The 16430-nt window shown below is 41.7% G+C and overlaps 1 protein-coding gene across 5 annotated transcripts in view; it reads right to left on the reverse strand.

Moving 5' to 3' along the window:
• The window catches only part of ANOS1 (anosmin 1), a 140083-nt gene extending 124792 nt beyond the window's left edge, over window positions 1-15291 (reverse strand). For 3 of the 5 annotated variants that reach the window (XM_068682471.1, XM_068682479.1, XM_068682462.1), the window contains exon 1: window positions 14919-15290. In XM_068682471.1, the coding sequence (XP_068538572.1) occupies window positions 14919-15257 (339 nt within the window). In that variant the 5' untranslated portion in view covers window positions 15258-15290. Of the gene's footprint in view, window positions 1-14918 lie in introns of all 5 variants that reach the window. The other 2 variants (XM_068682457.1, XM_068682484.1) reach the window with 2 other exon arrangements.
• Window positions 15292-16430: the final 1139 nt, after the last annotated feature.

The following is a 16430-nucleotide window of genomic DNA, read 5'->3' on the forward strand; positions in this document are numbered from 1 at the left end:
GGAATCTACTGCATGACCTCTCAATTTGGTCTATGAAAAAGAGGATCATGTAGCTCTGGAGACTTACTCTAAATACACTCTGATTCACAGAAAACATTAACACGTAGATGCACTTCAGAAATTTCCAACACCTCCCACAAACATACAAGAGAGGTATTTCATTTCAGTCCTTCCTACTAGAATAGATTTTCCTCCTAAGCCATCTTTTTTTCACGACCATTCAGGGCACCATTCCTTTCTGGACCTGCAACAAGCTTAGGGTTCTGGTGTCTCATGTACCTAAGAAACTAAGAATAAATGATAGGGTAGCAACCCCATGTTTTTATATGATCATGTTTATTATAAATTAACTATAAACTATATGAACATGGGATACTCCATGAAGCTTGCATTGTAGTGGAGTCGTTTCTGATTATAAAACTGCTAAATGCATTATACTACACACTGGTGATGAAATATTTTCCTGTATTTTCTCTTATTCTGTCCTGGTATCTATGGGAAGGACATCATTAAATAGTACACTTGTATCTTTGGCAAAAATACATGAACACAGCTGCATTTATCAAAATTAACAGCTCTCTGCTACTTTTTTTTTCTTTTTTTTTTTTTTTTTTTTTGCTTTTTATATAGAAGTCTAGGCTCAGTGAGTGAAGTACACTTCATCAGACCTGTAATTTCCTAGAAACATTTACAAAAGGTTTCTGTGGTCATTCAGGAATTAAATAACTGTCCAAATCAAAATGACCTTTTGACTCATAAGCAGCACAGTCCATCTTCAACCTGAATAAAAACCAAGACAATATTGTTAACATACGCTCAAAAAGGACTAACTAAAACATATGTCAGCCACACAGAAAAAAACAGCTTTTCCACAACAGTAAAAGCAGCATTTCAGGAAGAAGTCTTATTTCCCAGACATATTTTAATTGCTACAGTCTTTCCATGCATCTGCCTTGACTGTAGACATTAAAGGAAGACAGGCAAAATGTAATGGGTACAATTTAATTAGCCTATAACTTTATTATCTCAACTATAAAGCACAACCCAACAACTAATCACACTGTGTGAGCTAACACTGTTCCCTCCACTGCTCCTATTGGTTTGGCCCTCCGCCTGTTCCTCCCCAGTCCAGCTCTCAGTTCTGTGGAAAGCCAACCCCCAGTACCACCACATTAAGCCAATAACAAAGACTAGTGGATGCCTGTCACGTTCTGGTCAGATACCACATATAACATCAGATGATAAATGTCCTCCTTATTTTATCATGTAACAAAAAGGGAAGCCATGACCCCTTTCCCTGACTTTAGTTCAGTGCTGCTGTCTCTCCCTAGCTCCCAGACCTGTAAACCCTGTTCATATTTGCCTGCAGACTGCATTTTTACTCCCATCCTATTTTAAGGAACTGCAGCAGCTCCCAGAACAGCAAAGGTTGCAAGGGCATTGTGTTGACAATGGATGAAAAACAGGCATCATGTGAAGGAGCATACAGTAGGGTGGGAAGTTTGAGTCTTTCCCTTTCCACTTGATCCTAGCCGGGGCCCTTCTATCCTGCAACGCTGACAATATATTCCTGCGAAAAGAGCCAGACTTTTAATGCATGTTAAAATAGATACAAAACACTTCTTCAGTTTCCTTATAAGCTTTTTCCAGCTTGTTAAGAACTGTATGCCATATGAAACGTATACAACTGCTACAGTCCTGTCTTCTAGACCACCCTGCAATCAACCTTAGATTGTGGGAGGAAGAACAGATGAGAGGGAGAGGAAAACAACATGAAGTGTTATTATTTGAAAAAGATACAAGACACTAAAATTATTCATACAGTCTGAGCTACAAGGATATAAACTGGATCTTTCTACAGAGATCTTCCACTGAACATTGTGAAAGTTGCCTCACCATATGATAAACCTTTCCACAAACAAAAAGACTTTCATGTGCCAGTTTTCTAGTATACAGTCTGATAACTAGCTAATGAAGACATACCATTAAAAAAAAAAATAAAAAAAAATCTCTTTTCAAGGCAGGACTGCAGCATTTGTCATTGACACATGTCTGGTTACCAGAGATATAGCTGCTATGCAGAGCAATCATTTCCTGACAGGTATATCGTGTTTCAGTCATTTCTAGCATCAGGTGAAAGAGTTTAAAATTAAGACAGCTTAATTTGTGTTGTAGATATTGAAAGACTTGTAATATGAGAGGTGTCAAAGCTTGGCCTAAGTTCCTATCCAAGCTACAGTATTTTAAAGCCCCAGTCAATGCAAACAATTGGATGTGAACTTTTTCACAGAATTCCACTGGAAAGATAACAGAAGTTCTGAAGCCTACGGATTTTCTATCTTCAATCCACACTAACAGACACAAATAATAATAATAATAATGCCCATATTTTATGAGTTTAAGCATCTACAAGTGTGTTCGTGTTTTAAACATCTACAACTGAGGTTAATACCAGTTATCAACATCTTGAATCATCAGCAGGTTTTGTATAAGAAAAAGAAACAAAAATTTGTTATACCATTTATTCTTGTAAAACTGTCAAATATTTCAGTTGTTTCATCTTTGGAAAGTCCCACATATTTCTGGCATGCTCCAGGAATTCTATCCCTATTACACTGTCTCATTCCATCTTACCAGTCTTCTCACCTGTGCAAAGCAATTAAGAAAGACAGTGAAGTGAAGTGGGTTGTGGTACTACAAATATGTTGATAATACTCAGGTTTGTTTTTCATTGGACTGAGGAGCTCTGCTTGATTTGCTTTCTCAGTGGGAAGGTCATGGATGAGAACAACTTGACTGAGGCTCGATCTATAACAGATGGATCTACTAGGTATGAGTAAGCATCTTAAGGGCATGAAAATTTGACATCTGCTGCTATTATTAAGCGAATAAGCCATGCCTGTTGATGAAGCTTACAGGGATGCCATGGAATCCCTGAGGGCGCCCGAATATATACAGTATATAGGACAATATCTCATTTTGTAATAAATAAATAAATAAATATTTACTGTCTTTAGTGGTACTCAGCTCTGGTTACATCAAAAAAAAAAATGTTTCTACCTTTGCTTATGATTTGAAGGAATTGCTTCTAAAAATTTTATCTTAATTTGAAGTTAAGGTATTTTACACCTGGCAAATAACTGGCAATTCGGTTTTACTTTATCCTGATGGAATAGTAACATTTACTACCACCCTGAATTGTAAAGGATGATGTCAAGATGTATTAAGATGGTATCCAACAAATCTAAGTTAATTGTCTTTAAACAGTACAATGGGAATTTTATTGTTTTTATCTACAAATTTTGATCAGATATTTCTAGTATATTTGGCACTGGTCTAAGATTATTTCAGTTGCAACCACTAGAGACATTACCGTCATTTGTAGGGATATCAAACTCAGGCCAACAATGAGAACTCCAGAAAAAAAATAAATAAATCTGTATTAAACTGATAATTATATAAATGGAAGAGGTGATAAGTTTCATTCAGAAATGTGAAAGATCTCCAGCTAAAGAAAAAACAGGAACTAACACTACATCCATGTGTAAAGCTCTTTAGTCTTTAAAACTGAGTCATGCTTCTATCCCAAAACAATAGCAGACAGTATATACTTCAGAAAACTCATTTCTTCATTTGTTCACTTCTTTCTACAATCTGGAGACTGGCTTAGGTTTTGTTTTACTTAAAGTCTAGTCCACATTGCTCTTCTTTTTTCTAATTAAGACAAAAAGTTTTGAACGCTGGGAGGAGGCTTGAAATAACTATTAGTTGCTGTTAAACATTTAATCACCACTTACATTACAACTTCAGTGCTGTACAGTGCACAAATGTATCTGTGTTGTTCTATAGTTAAAATTTTTCACAAAATGAGCTAATATGCTGCATGTGCTACATCAAATGCATTTATACTCTGGATCCCCTAGATAGAAAAATCGTAATATTTAACAAAAGTCTATTGTCTTTCACACTGCTTATTCAATTCTTTTACTCCAACAATAATTCTTTTAAGTCCAACAATAAGCTTCTCGTTCCAGAAATCCATGTCCTCTTTCCTTATTTGTTCTGACAAGTGTGTCCCATAGCTGATAGCAAGTACTATATGAGGCGAGTCACACACCTCATTAACTGGATGATTTTTACCTCTTTCTGTCAGTTTGTCTAACCCTAAATGTTCTTTCCACCTACTGCAGATCCAGACTGACCAAAGTTTGGCTAATTCATGATCTTTCCATTAAAAGTTACATAGAAAGACATCTCAAAATGGGGAAAAAAGCCTCAAGCTCTCCTACATCCAGTTTCTTTCCCAAAATTGCTATGCTCAAATGTCAACATATTACAAACTCTCTATGACTAAGAAAAATGGGGGCAGATAATGATGTGGGTTATTATTGTCTAGCTGTAGTTTACACAGTGACGTGATTTTGTTGTTTCCAAAGGAATTATAATCATCTAATTAAATAAAAACACACAAACCTTGTTGAATTGTCTTCCAAAAAAGAACATAAATTTTAAAAAAAATCACTGAGTCACTGTATTAGAACACATTATTATTATTGTTCTTTCTCCTTCCTCGGCTTTCAACTATTTGCTGCCTTACGTATTTGTCCATCGATGTACAAAATCCCAAGAAATCCAAAGCCTTACAGCACATGGGTTTAAGAAATTAATGTACAGTGTGTAGGACCAAAGAAAGCCCAGAGGCTTGACTGGAATGTTTCTGTGGTACAAAGATATAATCAACAATTAAAAAACATTATCAATTGACTGCAAATGACATATAGACCTATATCTATTATTTAAAGCATGACATGTTCATATGCATAAAGTGTACATTCTTTTATTTAATATAAGTCAATGTGAAAATAACCCCCCAAAATAATAAACCATAAAAAGGAAAAACACCTATTCTTATAAATTCCAGGAATAAGAATGAAGGTTGAGCTACGTTTACACTGGATTAAATAAGCACATTATTCTCATCCAGTCTTTACCATCAACCTCAATCTCCAAGGAAGACACCTTCTCCAAAGCAATTATTTCTCTCACATTATCTTATTATAAGATCTATGGCAGCTGCAACCTCACAAGAAGCAAAAGCACTACTTGGCTAGGTTTGTGGTTTGAGTTGTGACAACGAGGGAAACTACAGTGGCAGTAGTTTGTCAGACTAGAAAGATAACCTTGCAGTAGATAGTGACCAACACTATGGCTAGGGAGGCAACTAGGCTTTGTCTAGCATATGAGAACACACCACGTGTGCAGCTCTTCTCATCAGATGACCAAACTTACATCATATGTGCAACACACTAAATCCAGCACTTCTGAAAATGTACACAGGACATGCACCAAAAGATCCAAAGCTTCTCCCAAAGAATTGGGATCACTAATTAATCCAGAATACATGCAAGTAAATCACAGTAGTGACTCAAGAGAGCAGGCTGCCATCATCAGAACTTATTTCCAGTTGAAAATTCTCCAGAGTAACTTTTACAAGTTTAACAGAGTGATGTTCAGAGAGCATGAATTGCTCAGAAAGCCAAAGCAGCCTGTTCCTTTGACACACTTTTCTCACAGTCCATCAGTGTGATAGGGCATGGTCTATAGGGAAGATAAAAATGAGAAGCACGCTATCAACACCTGGACACAGGTGAACTGCCCTTACCCTCCCAAGGCGCTTTTATTAAAGAATTGAATGAAAACCAGGTGAAAAGAAGCCAGCCAAAGGTCATCACAATTACCTGGACAAGCATCTTGATGCACTTGAGCATCCCTGATCTAGAATAAACAATGTTTATTTGCCTGCATTGGATATGCATATGACATGAGCACGAATCACCTAGACCTCTGCAGTGAATTTTCTTTGAGGTTTTGAAACTGGACTTCCCAATGAAGACAGAAGGATATTCAAACCATGTTTTAATTAAATTACAAACAAGAATAATAATTATTTTTTTTAACCAGGTAAAACTCAAAGCAGCTCAGGAAAAAAAAAAAAAAAAAAAAAAAAACACTCTTCCTTTGTGTTTGTGTGGGGCAGTTCCCGATTTCTAGCCCTAATTTGAATTAATTGTATCCTGTCCCAGTAAAATCTATGGTCCCCTATACTCCTGGACAAGTTCTCCGCCCAGCATTGTCTTCCCTTGTGTGCGTCTACTGGAGGTCACCTTTCTCCATCTTTCTCCCTTCTGAGACTCTCTCTTCTTTTGCTTCTCATGCAAGTTTTGTGACCATATCTTCCTCTAGTAATCTCAGCTCCTGCCAGGGGATTCACTCCCTTTGCAGAGGGAGTCAGGTAACTTCTGTTTTAAAAGATGACGATGAAAGATACAAACCAAGGTAGGGGGAATTAAAACATGCAGTGTCCATGTCAAAATAAATACTTTTTTTGTGTGTCTGTGTGTGAAAGATGTATTTTCCTGTATTACATTTTCAATTCATAAATATGTTTACATAATTTGGAGGACATACTTCTTTGACAGGCTAGAGGCACGTTGGTAAAAACGCACTTCACAGAAGTCAATGTAAAATTTTTATATAAACTTTGGGCTGGGATTGTTCCCCAAATCTGGAAATATCTGATATTCTTTTTGATGAATGAAAGTGAATGTATGATTCTTTTAAATCAGAGATGAAAGGAACAGAACTCTATTTTCAAGTTTAAAGGGTCCACTTACCTTTCAACACCCCCAGTTCTCCACCTTCATATCCTGTGATCTTGTGGACATTAAAAGATTTTTTTTTTTTTTTTTTTAAAAAGGGGGGGGGGGAGTGGGGGATAAAATTAGAACTGGGATGCCAAGTTCACATCACTCTTCTTCTTTGTTGACAAAGGCTGCATGGCCCCAATGTACATATGTGGACCTGATCCAGCTGAAATCAACAGAAGGTTTTTCATGGACTTCAAAGGTTTTTGAGATATAAGACCTTAATGCTTAGCTATGGCAAAGGTCAAAAAATGAAAATTCTTGGTGTAAACTCCTAGTCAATACGTTTTTTGGTGCAAGCTTTACATTTGCTAGGTGTCAACTACTTAATGTAATTGTGAACATGTCTTCCTTCTGTTGTAACATACTGCTGATACTTGCTTGTTAATTGTGTTTTTTATCTTTAAAAATATAGATATAAAATAACAGTACTTTTTCTGTTTACAGAAGGTGGAGATGCACTCAACTCCAGATTATCACAGAAAGCAGAAAATCACATAGAATAGCTGACAGAGATGCAGATCAGCTTGTGAATAATAATCTCCCTTTGTAGACACATAAATTCAGTACTCACTCTTAAGAAATTTGCCCTTTGCAAAATGACAAATGTTCAGCATCTGGGAAATGAGTCTGTTTTTCAAGCTGTCTCAGAAATGCATTGTGTTTTGTTTTTTTTTCCCTTACAGGATACTTACTAAATAAAACATTAACTATCGCTCTCAACTGTATTAAAATGACAGAGACAACCCATATGTAGACAATAAACAGTTTTAAAAATATTCTTAATATGAACACTACCTAGCTTATAAACTATCCTTTTCCTCGCTAGTGAGTGAACATATATGCAAATGGAAAAGGGATTTACATTTGAAAAATACCCATAATTCTCTATCAGAAGTTTTCTAATGCTTTTCAAAAGCAACATCCCCTTTCCCGATACGCTCCCATGACATTAAAAGTATGCCTTGCCAGTATTATCTGTACATAGAATGTATGCTTCAAAATACATTAGCAACAATATTAGTTTTATTGCATTTGGTATCATACATACTTATCGCATTAACAGCATTTTTAATTTTATGTAGTATAAAGATTTTTCTTCTAGTATACAGTCAGCCACAAGCAAAAAGCAAGAATACTATCTTGCAACACTTACTGTTCAATAAAATTGTTCACTAATTTCTTCTGTTTCCATGCAGTTCATTTGATTTGCATTTAAACCTTACACATGAGACACAGACAAACATTCTAATTTGGAATGACAACATTCAAAGTTACAATCCCAAATCAGAGAAATTAAAACTGCTAGCCAGCAAGGACCAGGCTCTATAACCCTTGCGCTCACGTTAACTGCACACCTTCACTGATGCCAAAGAGCTTTATGTTTGGTCATGACAAAGTTCATAGATTTAGATACAACCACAAAGACTAACTGTGGGTCGATTCCACAATGTGGATTTTCCACCACGAGAATAATGAGGATGTTTTCACTAGTTGTGACTGTTATTATTCAAAGTCAACTTTTTGTCTTCAAAGATTTCACTTAAGATCATAAGATCTATGCATTTCTCGTTCATTATGGCAGATCTCAATAATATGAGCACACCAAATGTCAGAATAATTATCCAGATCGTATGCCATCTGAACAACAAAAACAGATGAACAATTTGGATTTTTAATTTTTTTTAAGAAAATCATAAAGCAATGACAAATGTTCAGATTTGTCTGTGGAAATAAATTAACAGCTGTGTGCTTGTAAGGAGACATATGAAAGTCAGAATTATTTAACACAAGGACTATTTTTGGAAAGGAGATGAGTACTGAAATGGCAATACAAGCAGATGGCACACATTTCTTAAGTAGTAACATGTAGAAAAGATTACGAACATGTCCCAAAAGATCTAAGCCTAGGTGCCTGGACAGCCTGTCAATTGAAACTGAAGCATTCCAGGAATAACACACAACATATCTACTATGGATTGCTACAAAAGTAGTACGTATCTTTTCAAAAGGTTCCATTAAAACTAATTTAAGGTTTGGAGATTATTCAAGACAGTTACAACAAAATGTTTCTTCATGATCTCTGACTTCTCTACAGCAGAGCACATAGAGACACATGCACCCTAGACTTTCAGCCTGGCCTACAGCTTTCCCATCTGGAACTGATTGCAGATTTTTGCAGGTGCAGTCACTTTGGAGTTTCAAGCAATTTGAATGCAGATGTGCTGGCACTTAGACAACTGGCTGCCTGACTTGTAGGTAAAATCAGGCATTGGCTATCTAGAGGTAATCGCACACTATTTGCTGAAGGTATAAAATCTAAGAAATTTTATTATATCTTTAAAAGGATTGCCTCTTTTCCCTCAAAAACTTCAGTTGTTCTGACAGACCACATTCCATTTAAAGCAGTGAAGACAGTCTCCTACCACCATACAGTCATCAGTCAATCAAAATAAATTTTGAAAGCCTTATTTTTCCCTCCTACAGCTATTAAGCATTATACAATGTATTGAACTATTAACTTAAAAGATTTTTTTTCCATCCTTTCAAAAACAATTTTGAGTTAGCATTACCCAACCTAGCTTAATACTTTAAGTTCTAATTCTTAGCACATTATTACAACATTTATGCTAAGAAAGGATATCTCTCAATAATTTCCCTTCATCTATCACAAACCTGGCTTACCATGTGAGGGATGTCTACACTGCATCAAAAGTTTGGACTGGAACTCATCCAGTATTCAAATTGGCTTAGGCATGAATACAGAACCTATATGTGAACAAGCTCATCCATAATGTTACTGGTACATTTTATTCAGTATCCACCTTAACAAGTTTAAAGCAACACCTCATAGGCCTATTCAATCAGTAATGACAATTCTGGGTCACGCTGTATGTACACCTGGATCTCCCTAAGAATAAGGGAATGGATTTACTAAGATTCAGTTTACAATTGAAGACTACCCAAACAAACAAAAAGAAGAAAACTACAGACATGTGCAGGTATCTAAAAATTAAGGGGGGGGGGGGGGGAAGAGGGGGACAACACATAACATCTGATCAGATTTAGCATTTTGGTTTTAGTGAATTGATAACCATAAATAGTCAAATAGTCATATATAAACTCATGTAAGAAACTTGTAACAGTGAGTGTGGTTTTGAAAGTTAGTACCGGCATTTAGTTTGCATTGTAGCTTTAAAATGTAATTACTCCTATTGCCTGTTCCAGTCATTCCTCCACATCCGTAGTCCTGGGTCCAGTGCTAGGCTCCCCAGTACACAAGAGACGTGGGCTTAGTGGAGCATATCCAGCGAAGGGCCATTAAGAGTAAAGGACTGTAGCATATTTCATATGAGTAGAGGCTGAGAGAGCTCAGTTTGTTGTGCCTGGAATAGAGAAGTCTTGGGGTGATTTGATCAATGTTTATAAATATCTGATGGGAGGGAGTAAAGAGGACAGAGCCAAACTCTTCTCAGCAGCAGCACAACCTGAAACACGGGAGGTTCCATTTGAACATCAGGAAACACTTTTAAAATTTTATTTTACTGTGAAGGTAACTGATCACAAGAAGCAACTGCCCAGAGAGGTTGTGGAGTCTCTATCCTTTTAGGTACTCAAAATCTGACTGGAGACAGTCCTGACCAACCTGTTCTAGCTGACCCTGCTCAGGGGGATTGAACAAACCATCCCAGAGGTGCCGTGGGATCACCACTCTCCAATTCAGCAAGCATGTGGTTGTTGGCCACTCTCTGACTCCTCACAGCAAACAGGGCCAGTCTGACAGGTACCCACAACCTCTTCCTGCTGCCATTCTTCCCTTTTCTGGTATGTTCTCCTACCCTCTCAACTTCTAACCCAGCACATGAGATGTACACCTCCTCTACCTGAGCCAACGTTTTGAGTTTCATGTCTTAAGCTTGAGAGGCCTGTAACACGTGGCAACTAAGACCAAAGATCCATGAGTTCTCAGGTCCAAGTAAACAATGTTTGTTCTCCATTTTTTTTTTAATGCTGTACTTTTAGCTTATGAACTTACTCAGACGTTTGCCCCAAGCTCTTATTCACAAACAAAACTTTAAATCATGCTGTTTTCTGAACCTGGCCCAGACAGCTGGCAGTAGAGGTTAAAATCCAAACCATGCTTTCACTCAACTTGAAAACAGAATGCTAAAGGCCACTGCCATGCCTGTTCCCCCAAAATGAGATGAGTTCATCTACAATTAATATCACAGATGGGAAAGGATATACCTGTAGACAGCAGTGCAAGGAGTCTTTAGTTTTACACCACTAAAACAGACAAGTTACACAGAAAACTAAACTAATCTGAGTACTCAAGCCTCTTTCCCAGCCAGCCATACAGGGTCCTTTATTTATACCCACATCCCTTTTGAGAAATAAAAACAAAACAAAACAAACAAAAGAAAACAAAAAAAAAAAAAAAAAAAAAAAAAAAAAAAAAAAAAAACATGCAATACTGTGACCTGGTCTTCATGAGGCTTTTACCTAGTTTGAGTCCCTATAAAGCTGGGTTCACAAAGAAACTTTGGATACCTGAAATTAGAATCCCAGAGATTTCTGGTCCATCAGCTGAAACATGGGGAAAGGAACTGTCTTCTTAACTGCTAGTCTGAAACTGCTGAGAGAAACAATGTTCTTTACAACCTCAGTCCCCAAAAAAGCATGCCTTCTACAGAGGATTCATAGTCTTGATGCTTCTCATGGAGCCAGGCACCTTAGCCCTTCCTTTCTTTCCAAAGCAGAGAAGGAATTGCCCTTCCTTTCTTGTAAGGACAACTTTTGGGTTCCTCGCTAAGATACAGATGTGCTCTTTTAGACAATAGCCTCACAGGTATAGAGTAGAACTATCAAGGTCGAATCCATGTCTTCTCTGCTGTAGGCAGGCCACTTGACTGTCATGCTTTTAGTTGCTGGAAGAACACTAGCCACCCTCTCCTGATCAGGTGATTTGCAGAGAATAAAAAAACACAAATGTTGCCAGAAGCAAAGAACAGAGGTAGGAACTCTATTGTTCAATGCAGTCACCCAAGAGCATGGATGGGTGCCAGTGGCCCCTCCAGACACTGTCTCATGCAAGTCATTACTCATTATATTACAGATTAAAACCCCAGTCTCAATATCCAAAATAGCTATGAGTGCCCTAAACATTAGGCTAGAGAGACATGTTCTCTTTTCCCTATATTTTTCTGGTCACAGGTAAATCACTGTCTCATTCTGTGCTGTCCAGTGGCCTAATGGCCACAGTTGGGATACAAAATGCTTTCTCATCTGCAACAGCCCGAAACAAACTGAAGCACATGTTCCAAGAAGCCAGAAGATATGTCAGAGCCCCTCCATTCAGAGACTGAGCATCATTCTCCACTGATGATAAGTGCTGTAATTTATATGCTGCTATGTAAAAGAAGAAAGCACTATAAGCCATCTTGCCTGATTTTTTTTTGTTTGCTTTTTTAAGAAAGAACTTTGTGCCTGCATACCTTGTATGAAACTTCTTAGTCTGCAGAGAGATGTACCTACATATAAAATGTACGTATTTTATTGAGCTATAAGACCCACATGGTGGGATATCTCCCATATCAACCACAAATGTTCTTTGGTGTGATCTACCTAGAATTCCCCAAACGTCCAAAAAAAAAAAAAATTGGAAAACTCCTGGAAATTTTACAACAAAATGCAGGCATCTGAGCATGCTCATCAGGCATTCTGGAAATGAGAGACTTTAATTCTTCTTCTACCCTACATCAATAGCCTTCATGAAAGGGGAAAAAAAAAAAAAAAAGAAAAAAAAAGTAAATTATCTGAAATGTGGAAATGTGCCTTGGTTGAAATAATATGCTACTGGGAATGCAACTTTAACACAAGCTAAGAACTATTTATTTTATATCTGGGAATTAGATAAATAAACCTCTCTTGACCCTTTCAGAAACAGGGATGGTAAAGAAAAATGGGTGAAAATTTCCAGAGTTTCCAGGGGGCAGGACAGAGGTGGTGGGAAATGAAGGAAAATCTCTTGTGAACATTTTGAAATTTTGAAAAAAATATCAATTGCCATTCAAACAAGATAGCCAGAAGTTATAGAAATAATCATTATTATTTATGTTATACTACTTGACCTTCATTCCCTGAAGAAAAAAAAAAAAAAGTTAGTGCTGTGGTTTTGGTACCCTGAACTGTGTAAAATGAACTCTCTACAATGTGGTGAAGTCCACCTGCCACCATGCACCCAGCTGCTATCTCCTGACCGCCACAGTTAGGTGGTACCTATAGCAGGGCTGGAAAATGAGTGGGTCACACTTCTTTCCAATCTTGTTCTACCTGGGAGACACTATGGTTCCTTCCTGCTCCTGCTGGGTGTTTGGTTCACTTCAAAGGCTGAATCAGATTACAAGATAAGTGGGCATCTCTGCAATGAAAAGAACTCCAGAAACTGCTCCCTGACAAGATGAAAATGGAGGGCTGGGAGGGAGACTGTTAAAAGGAGGAAGAAAAGAGGGGATGAAGGGAACATCATATCCTTTCACACTGGTGGAACCATATGGCCCACTCCACTGTGCATTATCAGTCTGTGAGAACATGAAATCCTCCCTATACTCCAAAACTCTCCTCCTTTCCTTCATTAAGAGACAATGGAAAGCTTAACTTCCATAAGCGAGAGTACTTTATCTCCCAACATTACAGTCGTTTCATATCCAGCAGGAGTTTAATCCCTGGAAATTTAAATAAATTACCACGTGCTTCAGCAGGTTGGGGTTAAAAACTAAGATTTTCAACAGATTACAAAAATAAACAGCCAGTTATTAAGTCCTAACTGAGTAATTTGCAGCTTATTTCACCCTAGCTAATTAAAATGTAATCACTATTGTTTGGCAATGTGCATTCTGTCAGCAGTTTTACGTCGGAAAAGAAATCATGCCAAGAAAACACAAAAAAAGCCTTTCACTCGGAATTGGCTTGATCTAAACTGCCTCTTTAGCCACCGAAACTGTAAAACAAATAAGTTACAACCGCCTGACAACGCCAGGATAAATAAATAAATAAAAAGCCCAAGCCCTCCCCAAGACAATGAACTATTTTAACGAGTACCATCCTCTCCAGACGCGCTGGGCAGCGGCGGCCACGCTGCCAGCAAGCGCCTCGCCGCCCCCAGACCCGGCGAAGCCTCTCCCGGGGCAGCGCCCACCCCTCCCGGCCCCGCTCTTAGCCCGGGTCTCGTCCCCAGTCTTAGCCCGGGTCTCGCCGGCCCACCCAAACCCTGCCACAGGCAGCGAGCGACTCCCGCGGCCGGTGGGACGAGCGCGTCAGGCTTCCCTTTGGCTGTGACTTTTGTTTTTTAAGCGGGTTATCCGTACACCTCTCCCCAGCCAGGGTTTCGTGCCAACACCGTAGCCCTCGGAGCTACTTTCCCCAAGCCGTCGGTGCGATCGGTCCCAGCTCGCAGCGCACGGGGAAGCCGGAGGGCAGCGGGAGGCGCTCCCCAGGCGTTGCGGGGCCGCGCTGTCCCGAGAGGTGGAGGTGGCCTGGGCGCTCCCCCCCAGGGTTTGTTCTCAAAAGGATTTGGGGGCTACAGAGGGAGACGTGCTCCGGGGGAGATGTGCTCCGGGGGATCCCTCATTTATTGGGCTCAACGTGTGCGCAATCGAGAGCAGGTGGAGAAGGGAAAGCCTCTGCGCAGGGAGGTTACGGATGCCCCATCCCTGGAGGTGTTCATGAGCAGGTTAGGTGAAAGGAGGGCGCGTAGCTGGGAGGTGGGGACGGGCGGGCAGACACCCGCTGCCCTTACACCGCCTCCCGCATCGCTTCCAGGGCAGCCGCTTTAGGAGCTCTGGGGGCTCTCCCTCCCTCCGCACAGCTCACTGCATTTACACCACGCAGCTCTCCCCACGCCCCGTCCCCATTTCATCCCCGTTTCGCCACCACCGTTATCCCGAAGGAGACGCAAGGAGAAGCCTTACCCGCACCCTCCCCGGGCCGGCACCCAGCGTCCCCCCTCACCCCTCGTTAAAAGCAAAGCCCGAAGCGCACCCCTCGGGGCCGCCCCGTCCCGGCCACCACCTGTGAGGAGCCCTCGCCCCCTGCCCGCCGCCTCCAGGTGTCTGCGGGGCTGAAGCCACCGCGAAGTTTGCCGGGGGCACCGGGGGATCCCGGCCACCCGCCGGGAGGGCAGCGGGACCACCGCGCCCGGCGCCGTGCCCCTACCTGGAAGTGCTTGAAGAAGGCGGAGATGCGGGTGATCTGGAGGCTCAGGCACCTGGAGGTGCATCTGGCCGTGGAGAAAGCCTCGTCCTCCTTGCGGGCGGCGGCGCCGGCCCCCGGCCCGGCGGGGCTGCCGCAGGCGGCCGCTGCCCAGAGGAGCAGGGCGAGGGACGCGCCGGGCACCATGGCTGGGCGGGCAGGAGGAGGAGGAGGAGGAGGAAGGCAGGGGGCTGCGGGGGGCGGCAGGCGCCGGGGTGCGCTCCCGCTCGCCGGGCGGGTGCCGGGCTGCAGCGGGGGCAGAAGGCTCCGCGGCGCAGAAACTAAACAAGAAAGTTCAATCATCCAACTCCCCTCGCCCCTTCCCTCCCTCCCTCCCTCCCCGCGGCCCTCAGCCCTCCCCCGCGCCGGCAGCGGGCGGGCCGAGCCTGACAGAGGCGGCGCCATTGGCTGCGGAGAGCGCCAGTGCCGGGGCGGGCGGTGCGGCCGCGGGCAGGTCGGAGCGGCACGGCTCGGCTCGGCTCGGCCGGCTTCGTGCCGCCACCTGTGTGGCGCCCAGCCCTTAGCGGTGGGGCTGGCACCGCCCGGCCGGCCCGCGGTGGGGCCCAGCCTGTGAAGGGTCGGTCACCGCTGCGGTGCCTCCGAGGGAGAGCTGCGAGAGCGGAGCTTTAAAATGGCTCCCGGGCGGTGCGCAGCAAGTTAGGAGGTCGTTTCCCGGCTCCTGCAGCTGCTGCGGTGCGGCGTGTAGCACGGATGCGTGCCGCATGCCCCCGCGCTCCTCCCGCTGCGGGATGGGGCGAGAGGGGCTCCTCACGGGGGTCTGAGGGACGGGCCTCCCGAGCTGGAAAATCCCGAGGCTGTGCGAGCTGAAATAAGTTGTCTTCTGGCCGTTTCAGGAGATGATAGCGTGAGACGCTTGCTAGTAGCAGTACCTGTTAGTAGTACCGGTTACTTAACACTTAAACACCAGGTTTTCCATAGTTAAACTGTATGAGTAACATACAGATTGTATTTGTAAGATGCCACTATAACAGGAAGCAAAACAAATTCTAGTTTAGATGTTACTTTGCAGCTCACAGTGCCTGAGCTCAACCCTCCTGTCAGTTGACTGGAAATCTTCACTCGAGAAGCCAGTAGGCCACATTCACTCCTGCAAGTGTTAACAAACTGAAATGACAGTCCATGTCTTCAGTGCTTGAGGGAGCACAGTAACCAGAAGAGGTCACCTGCCACTTCCTGGCATAGAAGTTGCCCCGCTGCTTGCACTGTGTAAACGTTCTGAGCAGGCTATTCTGGAAATGTGCCAAGGGAGACCGTCTCAGCTCCAGCTCCAGAAGTATTCCTCATCTTTGGAAATGGACCGATCACCTATGGCTTTCAATGAGCAGGAGTAGTAGGTGGCCTGGAAATACTGATCCCAATCCAGACAGATTTCTTGCTGCTAGAAAACGGGTTAGGGTTCTGCTGACAGCAGTTGATGATCTTAACCTACTTTGGCATCTCTGTGTTGAAAAACAA

The sequence above is a fragment of the Anas acuta genome, chromosome 1 (genome assembly GCF_963932015.1).
Source record: "Anas acuta chromosome 1, bAnaAcu1.1, whole genome shotgun sequence".
Taxonomy (NCBI): Eukaryota; Metazoa; Chordata; class Aves; order Anseriformes; family Anatidae; genus Anas; species Anas acuta.